Below are 18,865 nucleotides of genomic sequence, written 5' to 3' on the forward strand. Positions count from 1 at the left end.
ACAAGTAGTCTCTAGTTTCGATCCCTATACTTAAATTCAAATCAAACCCTTATAAAAAACACATTCCATACTCATCTCATAAATGAGCGTGAAATACTCATCTTAATCTATATTATCTAGAATTGATAATCTTAACCATAGATTCCATTACAACAATTTTGGTCCAAAAAAAAACAAAGATTGCATTTTAGTGATGAATATGGTATGATAAGTATTGCGTCCTAAATAAGGATGAAATCCTTAAAAAACAATAGAGACCAAAATCAATGATTTGAAATTATAAGAACTAAAATCAAAATTAGATCAACTATCAGATTAGCTGTAAGTTAAAACATTTCTGGATACCCGCGACAGGCCTGACACATTCCAAAGATTTATATATTAGATTCTGCAAAGCTTGCATCTTCCATCCGAGGTAGTTAATTCAGCAGATTGATATGAAAATGGTTTCTTTACAATGTAAAGTTACCTGTGAATTGAGATTGATTCCTCTACCTACCCAAAGAATAACGAAAGAATTGAATTTGGATTTCTTTCTCATAAGAAAACAAATTCCCTCCCATTAAGCAAGCTTCTTTGCACGACCACTTGAAGGAGCACCATCCTCTTTTTTTGAGCCAGATGCCTCAGGCTTCCGAGCCCAGGCAGGAGCCCTATCTGGTTCGTAGCGATAATCATAAAACAGTTCCTCCCCGGCATTAATCCGTTCCTTAGCAAAAATGCCTACCCTGTGATCCCCAGCGACCATTATAACCTGATTCAGGTAATGGCGTTGTTAGATTGAGACAATCAAAAGCCCTAGCATGGCCATGCAATGTGAACTTACATCGAAAAGTATCTAATAAGGAGTCAGACTCAGAACTACAAACCATATACCTTTGCATAGCAATTTGGATCAGGAGAATGATTGGCAAACTTCAATTTGTCACCCTTCCGATAAGCATCAAGAACAAACTGCATGTGGCAATCATATGAAATGATTCATCACTACGTTACATTTGATGCATGCATGACTGGGAAACAATAAAAGTATTATCAACTTGCCTGATCATTCAGATTAAAGAGAAACGATGAATTCTCACGATCATATATCTTTCCACGTTTATCTGCCTCCCTATGCGAAATTAACTCTCCAGTATACTCTCCAAGGTATTCATGCTTCCCGACACTGTTCTGCAGAGTAGCAACCAGATCACGTCAGTCGGGAAGAAGTTTAAGATAGCAACACTACGGAACCATCGTTTGACAGTTACCTTTAAGAAGGCTCCCCATCCAGATACATCAGACCTTCCAAGAAGAACCTGCAAGCATATTGGATTATAAGTTGCCACCATTGCGAACATGAATATGGAGAAGAACGCCCTCTCTCAAAGGTTGACACCAAAAAAAAAAAAAAGAGAGATATAGTGAGTTACATTGAAAGATTAAAAATCCATACTAACTCAAATCCCTGAGACTGAAGACCATCCACAATGGGACTAACAGCAACGGATTTTTCCCCAGTTCCCCAAATTCCCACCCTAACTCCGGTAGGCTCATTAGGTAACATTGTCTTTCAACAGGATTTTGTCTGCAGAAGTTTGACGAGCCTAGATTTGAATTCTATACACTAAAACATGGCTGAATTATTGAGAATTTTACTTCTCAGCTTGATTTCATCCACTTCTCTTCATTATTTTTTTTTTTTTAAAAAAAGTGTAAACTTACTAAATTTAATATGAAATAAGATTTGCGTTTCAGAAGGAAAGGAGAACATAAGCCTTGATACATAACTGTAGGCATGTAAAGGGAAGACGAGAAAAAGGAAGAAAAATACCCTTTGCTGCTGTTTGAGAAGAAGTTTCATATTCCTACATTCATAATTATCACCCCTTTGGCTAGGAATCCCAAGAGTGCCATCACCACAGCTGCAAAAAATGGAACTAACCATCAGGATAGAAGAAACTAGTGTGCCAATTGCCATACAGATACCGTAAAGTGATGAGATGAGTTAAAGCTTAACATCATAAACATTACTATACTACCAATTAAATTACATTAATGAAATAGAAAGGCAAAAAGTCTAAAGAACACAAGCGGAACCAATTTCTTTCAGATCCTCATTTGTTATTTAGTCCTATCATCAAGAAGGAAACGACAGAAATGTATAGTCAAACCAAAAGCAAACTAACAAACCTCAAGCTCACACATGATTGAACATTTGTTGAACAATCCATCAATTCAATAAATGAAACGATGACCAATTCAACAAAGCAGACTCAGGATGTTTTGAAATGCATATAAAATTGCTTCCATGTATAAACACTGAGTAAAATTAAATTAAAAAATAATAAAATTACCAAGACAGCTACATGGGCATATACAATGTAAAACAAAATCTTACCCAACCCAGCAATTCCTACAAACATCAGGATCACATTCCCTATCTGCAGCAAAGCATGGGCATTGTCGACTTCGGCATTGGCTCTTAGCACAATGACAGCCACGAAATCTATTCTTGCAACTTTTGGGGCATCTGAGGTTCCCAAAAAAAAAAAAAAAAAGCAATGTTAATTAACATTAGATGAAAATACAGGCAGGCAAGCCATAGAACTAATGCACTATTTATATGCCAGCAATAACTATAACACCCAGGACTCCTCACACGGTGAGGCATACGGAATTAATTTAAAAGCTTACCCACAGTACTTCTCACAGCAGGTTCCATTTTGAAGACAGGGACACTGCTTTCCACAAGCTGATTGGCAACCACATGGGTTATATTGACGACATGGCTGATCCTTTCTCTCTGTAATCCTCTTCCTGATTGAATGATATGCAGCAGATTTCCAGGTATACTTCAATCGACGGACTCTTCCTCTTCTACGTAAAAACCTTGATCTTCGTCTCAGTTCATTGTTACCCTTCAAATAATTTTATGTTACCAGAAGGTGTTAGGTGAGTGGCATGTGCAGCAAATTGCGAAGGATAAAATTGCACAAAACATAGTTGCATTCCAGTCAACCTTAGAATAGCCATCCAGAAGGGAATTTGCAGCATCACCAACAGGACCTGGCATCTTTCCCTCGTTGCAATTTATATACTGGAAAACCTCCCAACATGTCTTCAGACCAGTCAAGAGATTCCTCGCTATTAAACAGCTGCAGGAAAGCTCAATAGTCAGTAGCAGAAACGTTTGTGCATAAAGGCATTGCAAGGTCATTCTGCCCCTCCTCCCCCTTCATCATGGTCAATGCATTATGCAAGTGACTAATTTAAAACCAGTGGAGGCACAAGTGAGCAAAGTGGAACTTTCAAACTTATTTGAGAATAAACCAGAGTGGACCCAGACCACGTGTATAATCTATAATTTACTCATTGATTAGATTATTAAATCCTGCACACCTCCGTATAACGTTCACCTAGGAAAAAATGGAATGAGATATTACCGGGTTAAAAATAAAATAAGCTATGAACAACATCGAACTAAATACATCCACATTGTAGACACCTATTTCTCAAAAAGCAACTAGAGCTAACCTTATCTCCAGATGAATGCTAACATCAGTGATCATGCATGTTATTGATTAATAATTGCAACATTCATTTATAATGAGAAAAGTACAGGCAGCTCCAACCAAAAATGTCAATGGCATATGCTGACTGACCTGTTTCTACCAAATATTTCCACCCCTTTATCTAGAAGAGCTTTTTCAAGAGTTTTCCACGATTTAATATCAGTGAATTCTTGATTGCACATATTCTCATTTACACACTCTTCTTTCCTCAGGTTCTCATCACTACTTGTGACTGGGGGGTCAGGAATCATCTCATTCGATGAATGATCAAGAGCTTCACCCTAAAATAGATTAAGAATGTCAAAATTAGACCTACTGTCAAAAATTCACTTTTATGTTAAAACAACCAAGATTATTGGTTTTTCTAGTAAAAAGAATCAAAGCAATAATCCAGTTACACTAAGAAAAACACTCACAATGGAATCAGAATCAGACACAACTGTTTTCTTCTGCCTCTTCTGCATGCAAACTAGAACACGTTCTGCCACTCGCTTACTGTTCCTCTTACTAACTCCGCTTTTCCCTGTAGCTTTAGTTTTAGGTATTGACTGGGAAGGTGAAGCATTATTCTGCCCTGGGCCATTCTCTGAGTCACTACTCTCAGATATATTCTTTGCATTTGAGGAAGCACTTTCACTTCGGCTGCACTTCATTCGCCTTCTAGCAGATGGAGTACACAACTTCTTAGATGATTTTTGCACCCCAGCACCACTTGAGCATTTCTCTTCAACATCGCCCGGGGCAGAAGAGACCACTTTGGCAAATCTTTCAGATTTCAGCACCTATATATTATCAAGTTTAAGCACCTTATGTGACTCTTCACAGGAACTTCATAAATAGATTCCTGGACAAAAATGAAAGGACAAAACTTGGATGTGGTTTTTTTGTTATCAGCCTCTAATAATAACAAGCTTTTTTTTTTTTTTCATTACAGCTCAACATTACATGATTGGTTCTTTCAAATTTCCTTTGTATGTCATATGTTCATTGGATATCTTGATTACGGAACACTATAACTTTACCTAAATCAAGTCCAAAAATAAATCTAAATGCATACCAACTGAAAACAATTTGGTCCACATGGTGCATTTTCAGCATCAGGAGGCATCCATGCAGGTTGTTTCTCAGCCTGTCAATGAAATGAGTTAAGATGGATTCTGATTAATGCATAAGAAATAACTAACATAGAACTTACAGGAAAGATGAGATCCTGTGAACAACCATGCAATCTACAATCGAAAGCCTGCTAAGTAAAATAAAAGGCACAATAAATGAGATGTACAAAGTTTATGAAACTACATATTATCAAATGGACATGCTTGAGCTTACAAGACATCGTCGACAAAAGAGGTTATCAAAGGAATCAAGAGCTGCTTCAAGATCCTTGTCCAGAAACGAATTTCCACCTTGAGAACTCTTTTCAGCATTGTTTGAGCTGATAACATCATATCTTGCCTGCACAAGATGTTTGACTGTGTTTCATGTTTCTGTAAAGCCAGCACAAAGAAAATGGGAAAAGCTGGCGAAAACTTACTCTGCAACCAGTTCTCATTAGAACAATTGAAAGAGGGTGAAAGTGGAAATAACATGAGAGAACAAGACCAACATTTGATAACCCATACCTTAATGTCACAAGCGTTTCTAGAAAAACACCGGGCCAGTGATTCCAAAACAAGATCAGACAAGCCAAATTTTTTGACAGTCATGCTGTAAAAATTAAAGCACACATCATGAAGTATGAAAAGCTGCTTATCAAACAACAAAAATAACAACATGCAACACCCTTGAACAAACTAGTTTAAACACTATAATTCCATGAACAAAATGAGAACACTGCAGAGTAAAAAGAAACCATTTGGAATCTAAAATTATGGCAGGAGACTCAAAAATCAATGCAGAGTATGGACCCCAACTGGAAACAAAGAAATCAACTAAACTGAAAAACCTAGCACATGAAATTTCCCATTAAAAAATTGACTAACCGAGAAAATTGTTATATGGGAAAGATTATGGATTGACATGGATTAAATGATAGAACAATTAAGCATCGGCTAGTTTCATTTCCCCGTAAAACATTATACCATACATTTAACTGACCAGAGATCTTGTTTCTATTTTTTAGCCATTCCAAGAACAGAAAATCGTTACCATTTCATCCTGTCAGAAGCTCACTTTAAGTGAAATGAAAGATAACAGGCACGGTTGCACAAATATGACATATTGTTGCAACATAAGAGATTTAGAAATCTGTATTGTTCATATTATACGTAAATAGTTTGGATAGCAACAAAGACTACTCAATCTTCAGCCACCTGCTGTAGAGAAAGACTCAGAAAACATGATCAGAATTGAATCAGTTGTGGCAAAAGCAAGGGGTTGGATCTGGCCATATGAAAATGAAAAGGCTTGCCTTTAGACTGTACAAGATATGACAAAGATCCACCAAAAAACCAATGCGTACTTGAGACAGAAGAAGGTGTCCCAATCAACAAAAAGATAGAAATTCAGATCAATAAACATTTGAAAAAACTAAGCAAGAGATAGAAAACAGATTAAATAATAAAAAAGCAGACAAAACAACAAATGGAAGTTATTCCTGCATGATGATGATGATGAAGGAGAAGAAGAAAACCAAAAAGTAAAGGCGTGCAATACCAATTTACTAAGCAATACCAACCAAAGTATATAATCTTCTGATTCTACAAATTCTCTTTCTTCTTTTTCCTCTACCATCTCCTCCTCACTATCACTGCAAATAAGTGCTTCTCCACCATTTTGATCATAATAAATTCGCCTTCGACCTACTACTGACTGATCCTCAGTCATTCTTTGATTTCTGTGCCAGAATCGATATGTTCAATAAATATCTTCAAAAAATAATTTTATGTACATTTACTCACATTTTGAATTTATGAAATTACATTGTACTGGAATAAAGAAAAAAGCAAAGAGTTCAGTGCGATAAAGAAATTGAAGAGAAGGAAGAGGTGTGCTTGAGTGCTCCAGGAGAAAAATCAAAAAATAATTATATTGATTAAATAAAAATTCTTGAAATGCTTTCTCTCCTGTCAGTTTCCTGTAAAACACCCAGCTCAGAATACAAGGATAAACTTGTCCAACAGATGGAGATATGAATTATAATGCAGTCCACTAAACTAGTTAACCATCAATAAAAAAGCACCCCCCAAAAAAACAAAAAAACAGACTCTTGACCACTGCACTTCTTGACAATCAATCAACTTCCTCACCAGTTACAGCTCTCCATTGGTTAGAACTCTCTGTAGGTAGCCCTTTCCAGAAATGTCTACTGGCAACTCTAATATTAATTGATGGGCACTTAAATAAGGTGAGAAACTTTCCCTCAAAAGCTATCAATTGAGACGGAAAATCGACCCTACTTGAATTTCTCAGAGCATCCCACACAATAATGTAGGACCTGATATCTCAAAATACCTTTAGTCCCCATCAAATTGTCAAATACATGCGGATATGAATTATAATTCGGTCCACTAGACTTATTAATCATCAACAGAAAAAGGGGCAGAAAAGGTTATTCTCCCTAGCTGAGACAGGAAATGCAATATATCACAACAAACCTGTCCAGAAAAATCCATGTAGTGTAAGGAGGTAATCTTTTTACTTCAGGTAGTTTAACAGGACGAACAGCATTTTTTACAGCCACATTAGAACCTAGAAGAACAGCTGTAGAAGCATGGTTATCCTCATGATAGCCATTGCTCTCCTTATCTCCTTTACTTGCATGAATATCATTGTGCATAGCAATTGCATCTTGTTGCCTCCTGGTCAGTAGGTCCAGACTTCTCTGTGTGCCAGTACTGCTGCAGGATCTTCTTTCCATGGATAACTTGTGGAGGTGGTTTGTAACAACGACCAGCTTTGCTTTACTTTCTTCCATTGTTTTCTGATATACAAGCACATGTAAATTCAATGGGTCACAGCTAGTGAGAAATGTTCAAGAAGTCCAAATAAAACCATGATGAATTACAATTATGGGTAAGCTATTAAACCTTTATGGAAATGCCCCTCTCAGCAGCAACTTGTTTTTTCAAGGAATCAATAACCGATTGCACGTCCTTAGGAGTACAACCTGTGTCTTGCTCCCTCTTTGTCTGTATAAAAAAATTAGAAAAAATTAACTTACTTCATACAAGCTTGCAGCTGCATTATTTAGAAAAAGAAATCATATAAACCAGAAATCACGCCAGAAATAGTGTGATTGCATCATTGCGGATGATTCCACAGGGAGGGGGGGAAAAAAACAAATAAGGCAGTTATAGCAGAACGAGTGACTGGATTCTACTGACGCAATCACCATGGTGCCCGGTTAGAAATTACTTGCAAATGTGCTGGGTGAAGACTGCCTCTCAAATTGGTGATGTAGTTCGAGTTCAACGAATTTAGCAATTATGTTCAGTACATTTTTCTCACTACCTATCCTGATGTCATAGGCATGCATGTTCTTAGACATGAAATATCAAGTTGCCAACAAAGTTAGATGACGTATTTATAGTGTAACTCCGAAACTTTATCAAAGTAATAACCTCGCCATATTTCATCTTCAAAAGACTTGGAGACAAAAATAAATGTTTGAACCATATAATAAATTATGGGAGACTTCATGAAAACATTATAGTCTCCCCTAGATGCCAAAAAGGTGAATTAGCCCTTGAAGAACCTGAACAATCACAATGCAGCTTCAACTCCACGATTCCACCTATCTTGACAAGCATTTAAAGCACTCATCCTCAAAGGATTATTATGGAGTTCTCGCATTGAAAATCTATGAGCCAATATAAATGGAGTCGAAACATGCCCATAAATTATGCAAATTAAAGGCGTCATTTATTGAAGATCTGAGTCTAGATGAGAACATCCACCGAAGTCGGAACGAGAAAAATACCCCGAGCTTAGAGAGGACAGAAGAATGAACGCATTCAAGAGAAACTAAAGAATGAGAAAGCATACCGATTGGCCGTTGGGAGAGTCCGATGCGTCGGCAGAGGCCGAAGGCAGAGGCTTCGACGACGCCATTGACGTCGGCAATGCTGGCGAATCCAATATGACCCGATTCGGGAATGGGGAATCGGATCGAGATCCAGTTAGGATGTTGTCAAAGGAGGAACGAGATGACGAGTAAAATTGGCGGGCCGAGGAGAAACCCTAGTCAGGCCTCCAATTCGGAACTTGTGTTGACGCTTTCAGTTTCCCTCGGGCAGCTTTGACGACCTTTTTTTTCGTCTATTTTATCCACAGTATCTTGTTGTGTTGCTCGGAAAGTGAAATGGGGGGAACACGATTTTGAATTATACACTGTACAAAGCCCTCTTTCAGCCTTCCCTCTTCGTTTCCTTCTCCTGGTATTAGATTATAATTATTATTCCTATTTTTATTTTTTATTTTTTTATTCCTCACATAATTATCTTCATTCTCGTGCTCTTTATACCTTTTCTAAGCCTTTGGTATTATCTGTTAGTAATTAAGGGTCAGTTTTCACAATTTTGTGATTTATTTCCAGGTTTTAGTTAATATATTTAGTTAATTAGTTAATGGTAAGAGATGAATATTCGAAGTCAGCGACAGAATTCTGGATTCGAAGAGTTTAAAGTGCAGGAACGAGTTAAATGAATCAAACCTCGCAGAGAAGATCCAGGAACAAGTTCAATGAATCCACTTATTTGCAGACTGTTGAAAACTGTAATCACCAATGCCATCGTAATTATTAATAATTTATCAATGAATGCTTGTGGTTTTATTGAATTATTTGGATAAAGTTGATGACTTGGCCGGTTTTCCTAGCGAATAATGCGGCTAATCTATGGTCTTGGCGGTGGTAGTTTTTGTTTGAAGTGGATTTTATGAATATCGGAAAAAGGTTTTGTTCTTAGAGGCTGGCCTATCAGCATCATTAAAAGGTATACTTAAAAATTGAAAATCTATCATATTCATTATACACACAGGTGACTTTATTGACTATGATTATATATAGCTACCTTGGAGACATGTGTTTTAATTACTCAAATTATGTCATCTTTTGGCCCCAAAAATTAAAAAATTGTCTCCCCTGACTCATGCACCACGAAAAATATTTGCTAATACAACCCCGACAATTAAATTAACTGGCTGGGACTATTCTAACTTAACCATGGGTCTCGTGTTCGAGACGTGGGAATACAGCATCTTAGGGGCCAGGGGTGCCAACTTCGATGGTTCTTGTCATGCCTCGATCCGGATCAGTCTAGAGTCGTTCATGTGCCTTAAAGGTGGCTTGTTCCAGGATATCTGATGCGAAAGCAGAAAAAAAAAAATTTGCTATTACTACTCTCAATTCTTAATATAAGATCTCGTTTAATTTTTATTTTAGACCTAAATATAAGATCCTAATCTACTTTGTCTATCATATTTATGTATTTTTTTCAATGTAGTTCTTCTAATAATAGTAATTCTAGCCGACACACTTGATTAGTAAGGATATTTTAGGAAAGACAATAGATATTTATTATAAATAACTAATTTAACTTATTTTCTTAATCTCCTCAAATTAGTGCTCTTATAATTAGGACCGAAGGTAGTATAAAAGAGTGATGAGGCTCACGTGTGCCTTGAAACCTGTGTTGTATGATCCCATGGCCAAATTGAAACAAAATCATGCATCTAAAAGGAGATTAATTAGGAAAAAACTAATGATGATTTGTGAATCTTGCAACATCACAACCATGTTACTATATTATCAACCCGTGACATGCGTGAATGTGAATGAATATAACGATGATTCGCGAACCTTGCAGCGTAATTTATATTCAGATACCCTCTTTAATGCAAACTGTGTGAATACGATACATGAATCTTTAACGTCATTGTTATGTTATTATATTATGTATTTTCATAAATGTAAAATTTGCAAGCATAAATAAATAAGTATATGATGCGTGAATCTCAAACGTTCATGCATTTTTATAGACATGAAATGCGTGAACATATATAGGAAAATTGATAAAGCCCCTGTTTAAAGATTTTATATTGCTTATAACGATTTACATTAGAATACTAGTACACTAGGCATATGAAATCATATACGACGTCTAGTTTTTAATATAAAAACTTGTTTGATTTTTATTTTAGTCTTAAATATAAGACTCAAATCCACTTTGTTTCTTATATTTATTTATTTTTTCCTCAAAGTAGTCATTTGTAATAATAATAGTTATACCTAATACACTTAATTAATAAAGATATTTTAGAAAAGATAACACCTATTTACTACCTCCGATCCTAAATATAAGAGCTAGCTGACTGATTTAAGTAAATTAAGAAAACAAGTTAAGTTAGTTATTTGTAATAAATATGTATTATCTTTACTAATTAAGTTTATTGGTAATAACTACCATTATTAGAACGACTATCTGGGAGAAAATTGGTAAACATGAGAGATAAAATATATTAAAATATTATATTTAGGACTAAAATAAAAGTTAAAAATCTTATATTAAGAACCAGAAGTAGTATTATAAATAATTACTTTAACTAATTTTTTTAATCTACTCAAATTAGTCAATTATCCTTTACATTAAGTATTGAAGGTAGTAGATTACGTATACTTTATGTATATAAAACACAATTTTCTTAATCTCGAATAGGGACTTTTTATTGGTTTTTCATATGAAAACACCTGAATGACAGAAATGCAAAACTTTAACCCCAACCTCGTCAGGCTGGATGAATATCCAAGAATTGACCCTAAGAAAAGTTAGAGCTCTATTCACGAGAAAAAATGACTATACTCATCTAACACATGCAAAGTAAATTAATATGACGATAATACGTGAATTTCATGCGTAATGACATAAAAAAAATGATTTAATTGAAGTGTGCCCCTAAAAAGAAAAGGAGAAAGAAAAGCTCATAATGAGACCCAAGGGCCTACGATATTGTGGTGAACGTGAACCCGTATCCATTTTGATTTGGACATTCTCAAATGCGTTCTGCTCATGGACCCTCTGAAGGGTCTTGATAGATTGGGCCTCCTTTTTTGTTTTTAAATTTGCTGTCAACATTGGGCTTTGACCCATCACAAGCTTTAAAAAAAACATACTACATCCGGTCCTAATTATAAGACCTCTTTTATAGCCTAATTATAACATAAAAGAGGTCTTATAATTAGGATCGGAGGCATAAAAAGAACCAACAGGGTCAGGTCTGGTGAAAAGGCCTAGTCACTCATAATATGAAGAACTGAGGTTTGAATTTTCATCAGAAGAGATACCTAATAGTATTTTGAACACTACTGCCTCCAATAAAAAGATACTTACCGGTGCAAAAAAGAGAGGAAATAAAATCTAGTGCGGGCAGTTTTGAGTGAAACAGAAAAACAGGAGGCGAGTAATATAAGGGGGTAGGTGAAAAGATAGCGTTGAAGGCCATACATTATCCGTTAAGTTATTAACAGGAAAAAGGAGTGAACCTTAAAGTCCATCACATTCAACTAACGTACCTAAATGAGAAAACAACCTTGTTTAACTAGTCAAACCATTCCCCATTTGGCCCATTCTTGACTCCCTACAATCCCTGATTATGATTTTCAGGCTCCAATTGCTCCCTTTTCACGCCCTACTAGCTTGTAAAGCTCGTTCATTTATCGTCATTTCAAAGCAGGGAACTCAAACTTTATGATACCATCTAAGTACGTGTTTGCTTTGATCTTCTTATTATGTAAATAGATGTCCAAATTTCAAACTCAGAGAGAGAGAGAGAGAGAGCCACAGAATTAGTCCAATGCCTCTTTACAAATAATATAGTTTTGTTATTAAGATTCTTAATAAAAATCTCTTTTTCTTGTTAATTTCAGTAGGAAAAATTAGTTGAGAATATGATGACAACTATGAATGTAAAAATAAATGTGTTTTTTTAAAAAAAGGTAATACCCACGATATTAGTGCTGATGGTTAAAGGGGTGTTTGGGATAACCCAAAGGTGTTTTTAAAAAGTATTTTTTTACAAATCGAAACAAATTTCTTCACATATTTACTTCTTATATTGTAAAAGCACTTTTAAAACTATGGTTTTCTTCTACCCAAACACCTCTAAAATTACAAATGAAATTGGATCTGTCACTTTTGGCTTATAAGAGAGCATTTATGTCACTATACTACGAGGTGAATTTCCAAATAAGTTGTTACGTAGATTTTAGCTTTTATAGGTGGCAAGCACGATGAGAGCGTGAAGAAACACCAACTCGTGGATCATGTATTTCCATTAATAGAAACCGGAGAAGCCATTGTTGAAGTAACCCAAAAGGAAAGAGAGGCAAAAGCAAAGGAGAATCAGATTGCTTTTTTGGAGATTAAGCAAATTGGCTGGACAAGACAAACAGGCCAACCTTAGCGTTATTTTTTGACCTTCTCTCTCTGTTTCAGCGTTTACATCAGATTCTTAGATTTTCTTGTGAAAAAAGGAAAATTCTGTGAGCCGCCTTTATTGTGTTCACAAGTGTCAACCATGTTACATTGATTATGGACCTGAATTGAGGTTGTGAGATTGAGACAATGTCTTCACAAGCAGCTTCTCCGTTGGGACATTGAATTTAATTCGCTGTCTTCTCTTCTGCTACTTTTGTTTCCATCTTTGGACCTGGAAATTTGCAGTTGCGTACCAATTTCTCCAGCTTCCTATAAAAAATCTTAGTAACGTTCTCATACATTATACTGACTTATCAAAACCTCAAATTAGCTGGATCACCCACCGACTTGATTTGACGTCTCAGTTATAATATGATGTTATAGCCAGCATCCACACACAAAACACATATATATTGATATCATTTTTAGTCCCTATAATTTGTTTTTGTTTTTATCCCTAGATTTTAAAATCAGTGGTTTTGATATCTTTTGACCAAAATCACTGTTTCAAGGATGGTAAATAATACATGTAAACGCTAATATCATTCTTAGTTCCTGCAATTTGATTTCATTTTTGTTTTCTATTTCTGGAATTTGAAATTGATGATTTTTGAACCTTGATGAAAATCACTACTCCAGGAATAAAAATCTTTAAACAGACAAAATGATCTCAAGTTTAGACTAAAATCACTGATTTCAAATTTAAAGACTGAAATTAAAAGGAGGTAAAAGGAATAGTATTAACCCTGTATATAAATTCAATCCATGAATAAGGAATTAGGTTTCTTGCCTTTTTAGGCATTTTTTAATACACCTGTAGCCATTAAGCTTGATATAGACAACAACTTTTTTAAAAAAAAAAATTCGCATCTTATGTTTAGGATATGAACATGAAAAAATATATTTAAATTAATTATATTGGAATTTAAGCAGTTGATATGAATCTATTAACAGCTGGCATCCATTCCCACTTTGTAAAAATGAGAACAACTAAATGAAGAAAGACTCAAACTTCACGTTATGGGATTGGCCTGTTGAAGAAAGAAGTGACTTCTCACGTGATAGAGAAATTTCATCCTTAATTAACAAAAGAGTGTCATTGTGGTTTTTGGCTCTGGCTTTGACAAGAAAAGAAATGCGATAAGATATACGAATTGCTGAATGCTCAATGATTAACTCTGATGAGAAAGATTAATTACCAGAAAAATCTTCAAACGTGGTTGTTCGTTAATTCCTTATTTTTCATATTTGTTTTGGAAAAGAGACGTAGAAAATAAGTTTTCTTTTATGTCTGTTCTTAAACGCAAAAATTTTATTATAATTTTAAAAATGTTACCGTCTATGTTTGTTATATCTGTTTCTATCATAACAGTGTACAGATTAGCGAGATAAGAACTGCTTCTTATAATAACAGAGGAATACAAGTTACATTTTTTTTTTATGTTATCACTTTAAATTTTACAATAACAAAATTTAATATTATCTCCGATCCTTAATGTAAAACCTTATTTGACTTTTATTTTGGTTCTAAATATAATACTCTAATCCACTTTGTCTCTCATATTTATATATTTTTTCCCCAAAGTAATCCTTCTAACATAAAAAATTATTAGTCAAACTAGGTTAAAGGTTTTAGATTTTGAATTCAGCTATATGTTTGCGTGATAAACTATCCTTGGAAAGAAAAGATAAGTAACAGGAAAAATCAGTAGAAATAATTCTCTATCAAAAATTTTATTGATGAGAATAACTTGATAAATTTTTAGTGTCTATGTTTATTATATCTATTTTTAAAATAACAGTGTACAGATTAACGAGATAAGGACTGTTTCTTATAATAACAAAGGAATACAAGTCAGTATTAAAAATTTAAGTGAACATTATTAAAAGGTCAGAACGTTAGACTTTGACCTAAAAAATTAATATGTATATATATAGCAAAATATATGAAAGTAATAATACTAAAATGGCCAGAGGATTCATATGCATGCCTGGAACCATTATTATTATATTTTTTCTAAGTGGCTTCGATGCTCATAATGGCCAAAAATGTTGTTCCAAGTCATTGATGAGATGGGTGGCGTCGAATAATATGGTTGATCAACCTAAAAAACACGCCGACGCTTTGAATAAATTTGAGTCGACAATTTGACATTTCAGTAGGTTATTGCTTTTCTTTTAAATCAACTATCTTTTTAATAAAAATATTTTGTCAATTTTTGCGACATTTGTTTAAGTTATTAAAAATCATCTGAAAAAAAAACAGATCTCTAATTATTTTGACAAAGTTTGAATAGCTTCTGAAAAACAGAGACACTGCCAAAAAAAAAATGGAGATATTATAAAACTTTTACACAACCACATAATACATCATTTTACATAAATAGAGATTCATCAAGAAGATATCAAATCTACTACTACCAATAAAATCTCTAAACTATATTAAAATTACTTGATTGTTAAGCTTAAAGAAACATGCCTTGAAAATATATAGTACTACTATATACGTAATTTGTGAAATCTGTATTACAAAGTTCTTTATTTTCTTATTTTTAAATTTTTCTTACATATAAAATGTCAATTACATGATGCTCTCTTTTATTTTTTTTAATGAGATGTGCGAAAGGTTTGTATTTATTTTTAAATTAAAAAAATGATATTTAAGAAATAAAATGAATTAAAATCTTATATTTATTAGTAAAACAAATTTCTCTAAGTGGTCTATCGTAATTATTGATCAAAGGAGTTAACTTTCACTAAAGGTTTGTTTGGCACAAGAGAAATGGGAGAGAGGGAATGCGAGGAAAAATTTTAATCAGTTTGATTTAAAAAATTAGAGAAGTAGGGTAAAAAAACTTTTAATTAATTTTACTTGGTCTTTTATCTTACATATTTTTTATCAAAATTTTATAATTTTACTTTTTTAATTTTTTAAATTGAGTTCATTACCTCCATTTGCTCCTTAGACACAAAGCTCCATTGAATTGAAACGTGTTCGTGGTCTGATAAAAGAAAAAGGAAAAGGAAAGGGCATAAAAGAGACAAAGTTGGTGGTGAACTGGAAATCTATTCGGAGAATATAATAATTGAACATCGCGTGCTGACGAAGGCGGCTCCTATAATTTTAGTTAGCCGCACACGGCCGGTGTGGGCGGGAATCATATCCTATGTTATAAAAATGAATTGTTTTATTACTCACACAAACATATCTATCTTGCCTCTAAAACCATTATAGCTGCCCTTTATTTTATTTATTTCCAGAAACCTTTCTGGTCAGACGGGGCGTGCCATTATTTTAGAAACTTCCCATTAATAGCCTCCAATCAAAACACAATCTTTAACCTCTAATCCCCCAACTTGGTCGCCAGATTTGATCCCCATTATTAGCTGATCTTATATACTGCTTTCACAGACACTCATACTGTCATACGATGTATACATAGTTGCTTTTCATAATAATATACTACCTCCGGTCCTTGTAAGACTTTGCTTATACTGTGCAAATGAGTTCTTATAATTAGTACAGGGAAACGGTATGCGTTTGTTTGGAATACCCGTAATATACTTCATAAATAGTTTTTGACAACAGTAATTAATAGAATACAAAATATATATGGGAACATTTTTTGTCTCTACTCACAAATTTAAGCAAACTTACGATGAGGATGTAAATTAGAATCGCAAGCTTATAAGAATTACTTTTATCCATAAATAGTTATTAAAAATATACAATTAAATAGTTTAAATATAAAATTGCAACAATTTAATTTAAATATATTTTAAATCCAAATAATTGAAATCAAATTTATAAACACTTTGTAGCTTGCCGTACTCAATACAAAATTTCTACAAGGTCCATGAAAAAATCCCCAATCATAATCAGATACCAAAAAAAAGTATGAATTCAAGAATGAGTGGACATACTTTGTAAAGCTGAAAGTGCTAAGACGGTAAATTCAATGAGTTTGCAACCAGCATAAAATTGAAAATGATTCGTCATGATTTTGTAAGTTGAAAATATAAAAACGATAAACTCGTAAAGTTAACTTGCAGTCTAGTTAATTTAACAACATGTAAGTTATTTTCAAGAGAGAATTTCACAGAAAGAAGTTTAAAATTACTAAATATCAAATCAGGTATGATAACAATATTTTATTAAGTTTTGATAACACTGTCTTATTTAGAACTTAGTAATTTGATTTTTTTTTTCTCCCCTGAGATTCTCTCTGTTTTCAATGTGAATGAAATGAAGAATATAGTGTTGCGGTAACTAAATCTATGGCCACATTCCAAGTATAGAAACAAACAAAAGAAGGGTTGGAGGAGTAATGTAGGTACAAAAAATGAGGACTACTTCATTTGTAGGTTATATCTTTTAGAGAAATCTAAGAGTGGGGGGGACCTCAACGCCAACCTTCTATTTCAATATAGCTGTTACACTCACCACGACACTACCCACACATGTGGTCCATTCAGAATAATTAGCATTTTCCCCAATACTTGATCTTTTTTCCTCTCTCAATTTTCAATATATTCCATATGATCAACAGTGAGGCATTATTTATTTAATTATTTTCTTCATGAATTATTGTACTTGATATATGTATATTATAGGCAATGGTGCCAAGTGTAGCTTGATCATAGATTCTGTGATCCTCACACTTGTTTTTCAGTGTGTCTTTCCCTATCTTTTTCTTGTTTCCTCTGTCTCTTTTATTTTATAATTTTGCAGAGAAATTTTGATGTTAGGGTCATTAAATTATGGTTGGTTCGGGCATTTGTCTCATTAAAGATTTTGTAATACTGGGGGAGTTGGCTAGCAAGTATTAGATGCCGCCTCCTGAATTTAATGAAAATAATCTCTCCTTTTTTTAAAAAAAAACAGAGAGAAAAACTGGAATTGTTTCAGGAAGAAAGAGATGCATCCTCCATATGAAATGATCAGAATGGTAATGGACAATAATTAATATATTTATTTTACAGACAGTTAATGTTTCATTACTTCTTTAAATAAGAGCCTCTGTATTTCTTTCATCAGGTTTTCTATTTCATCTGACAAAATATGTATAAACATTATATTCATTTTTTTATACACGTCCAGGTAAAAACTACCTAATAAATTTTAATAAATTAAATAAGCTAAATAAATTATTTAATTCTAGCAAAATTGACATAATTTTTCTAAAACACTCATTTATATATATATATATATATATATATATATAACATTGATTAATCCATCTATAAGTTCTATAAGTTAGATAAAATAAATTGAGAAAGTTGGTAAATACTATTTCCGGTTCTTAATATAAGACATCGTTTGACTTTTATTTTGGTCATAATAATAAGACTCCAATTCAGTTTATCTCTCATATTTATGTATTTTTTTTTAAGATAGTCTTTCTAATAATAGTAATTATATACTTAATTAGCAATAATATTTTAGAAAATATAATTCCTATTTATTATAAATAACTAGTTTAACTTATTTTTTTAATTTTTTTAAATTAGTCAACTAGCTATTATATCTATGACTGAAAGTACTATGTTTGATAAAATGTCATCAGAGTTTATATTTAAGTTCAAGATTAACTTCTTGAACGACTTTTATGTTCACAAGTAACACGATTATCACACATCAAATCCGTTCACATCAGTCTATTATTTCTACTGCGCGTGAAAACATCACTTTTATAAAACAGGAAACAGATATATATTCCCACATACTATAATAGGAGTGCATCGTCAAAGTTCTGGACTTTGAAGTGGGGTCATTTTTTTTTATGAGCAATAAAAATAGCAAGTATAATTTAATACAGGGATAATACAAGTACTTTTTAGTCTTTTTTTTTTTGGATTACTCCATCCGGTATCCTAAGGAAATAGGCGTCTTTC

General features: G+C 33.6%; 1 protein-coding gene across 2 annotated transcripts; it reads right to left on the reverse strand.

Annotated features, from left to right (window-relative positions):
- Positions 1 to 282: 282 nt before the first annotated feature.
- On the reverse strand, positions 283 to 8,842 carry LOC114719228 (histone-lysine N-methyltransferase CLF). 2 transcript variants are annotated; one of them, XM_028904695.1, is made up of 18 exons: positions 8,544 to 8,842; positions 7,586 to 7,687; positions 7,154 to 7,479; positions 6,235 to 6,393; positions 5,180 to 5,264; positions 4,887 to 5,012; positions 4,753 to 4,800; positions 4,615 to 4,686; positions 3,974 to 4,339; positions 3,648 to 3,838; positions 3,005 to 3,140; positions 2,680 to 2,903; positions 2,384 to 2,515; positions 1,817 to 1,907; positions 1,254 to 1,301; positions 1,045 to 1,173; positions 877 to 954; positions 283 to 754 (listed from the first exon to the last, which is right to left on the reverse strand). In XM_028904695.1, the coding sequence occupies exons 1-18, from the start codon at positions 8,607 to 8,609 to the stop codon at positions 563 to 565; spliced, it is 2,571 nt and encodes an 856-aa protein (XP_028760528.1). In that variant the 5' UTR covers positions 8,610 to 8,842; the 3' UTR covers positions 283 to 562. The 2 variants fall into 2 exon arrangements, with proteins under 2 accessions (XP_028760528.1, XP_028760527.1); XM_028904694.1 differs by having other exon boundaries at positions 4,753 to 4,803.
- Between the last annotated feature and the right edge of the window lie 10,023 nt (positions 8,843 to 18,865).

Source organism: Neltuma alba, unplaced genomic scaffold (assembly GCF_004799145.2).
Source record: "Neltuma alba isolate B1F8T4 unplaced genomic scaffold, ASM479914v2 tig00011899_pilon, whole genome shotgun sequence".
Lineage (NCBI taxonomy): Eukaryota > Viridiplantae > Streptophyta > Magnoliopsida > Fabales > Fabaceae > Neltuma > Neltuma alba.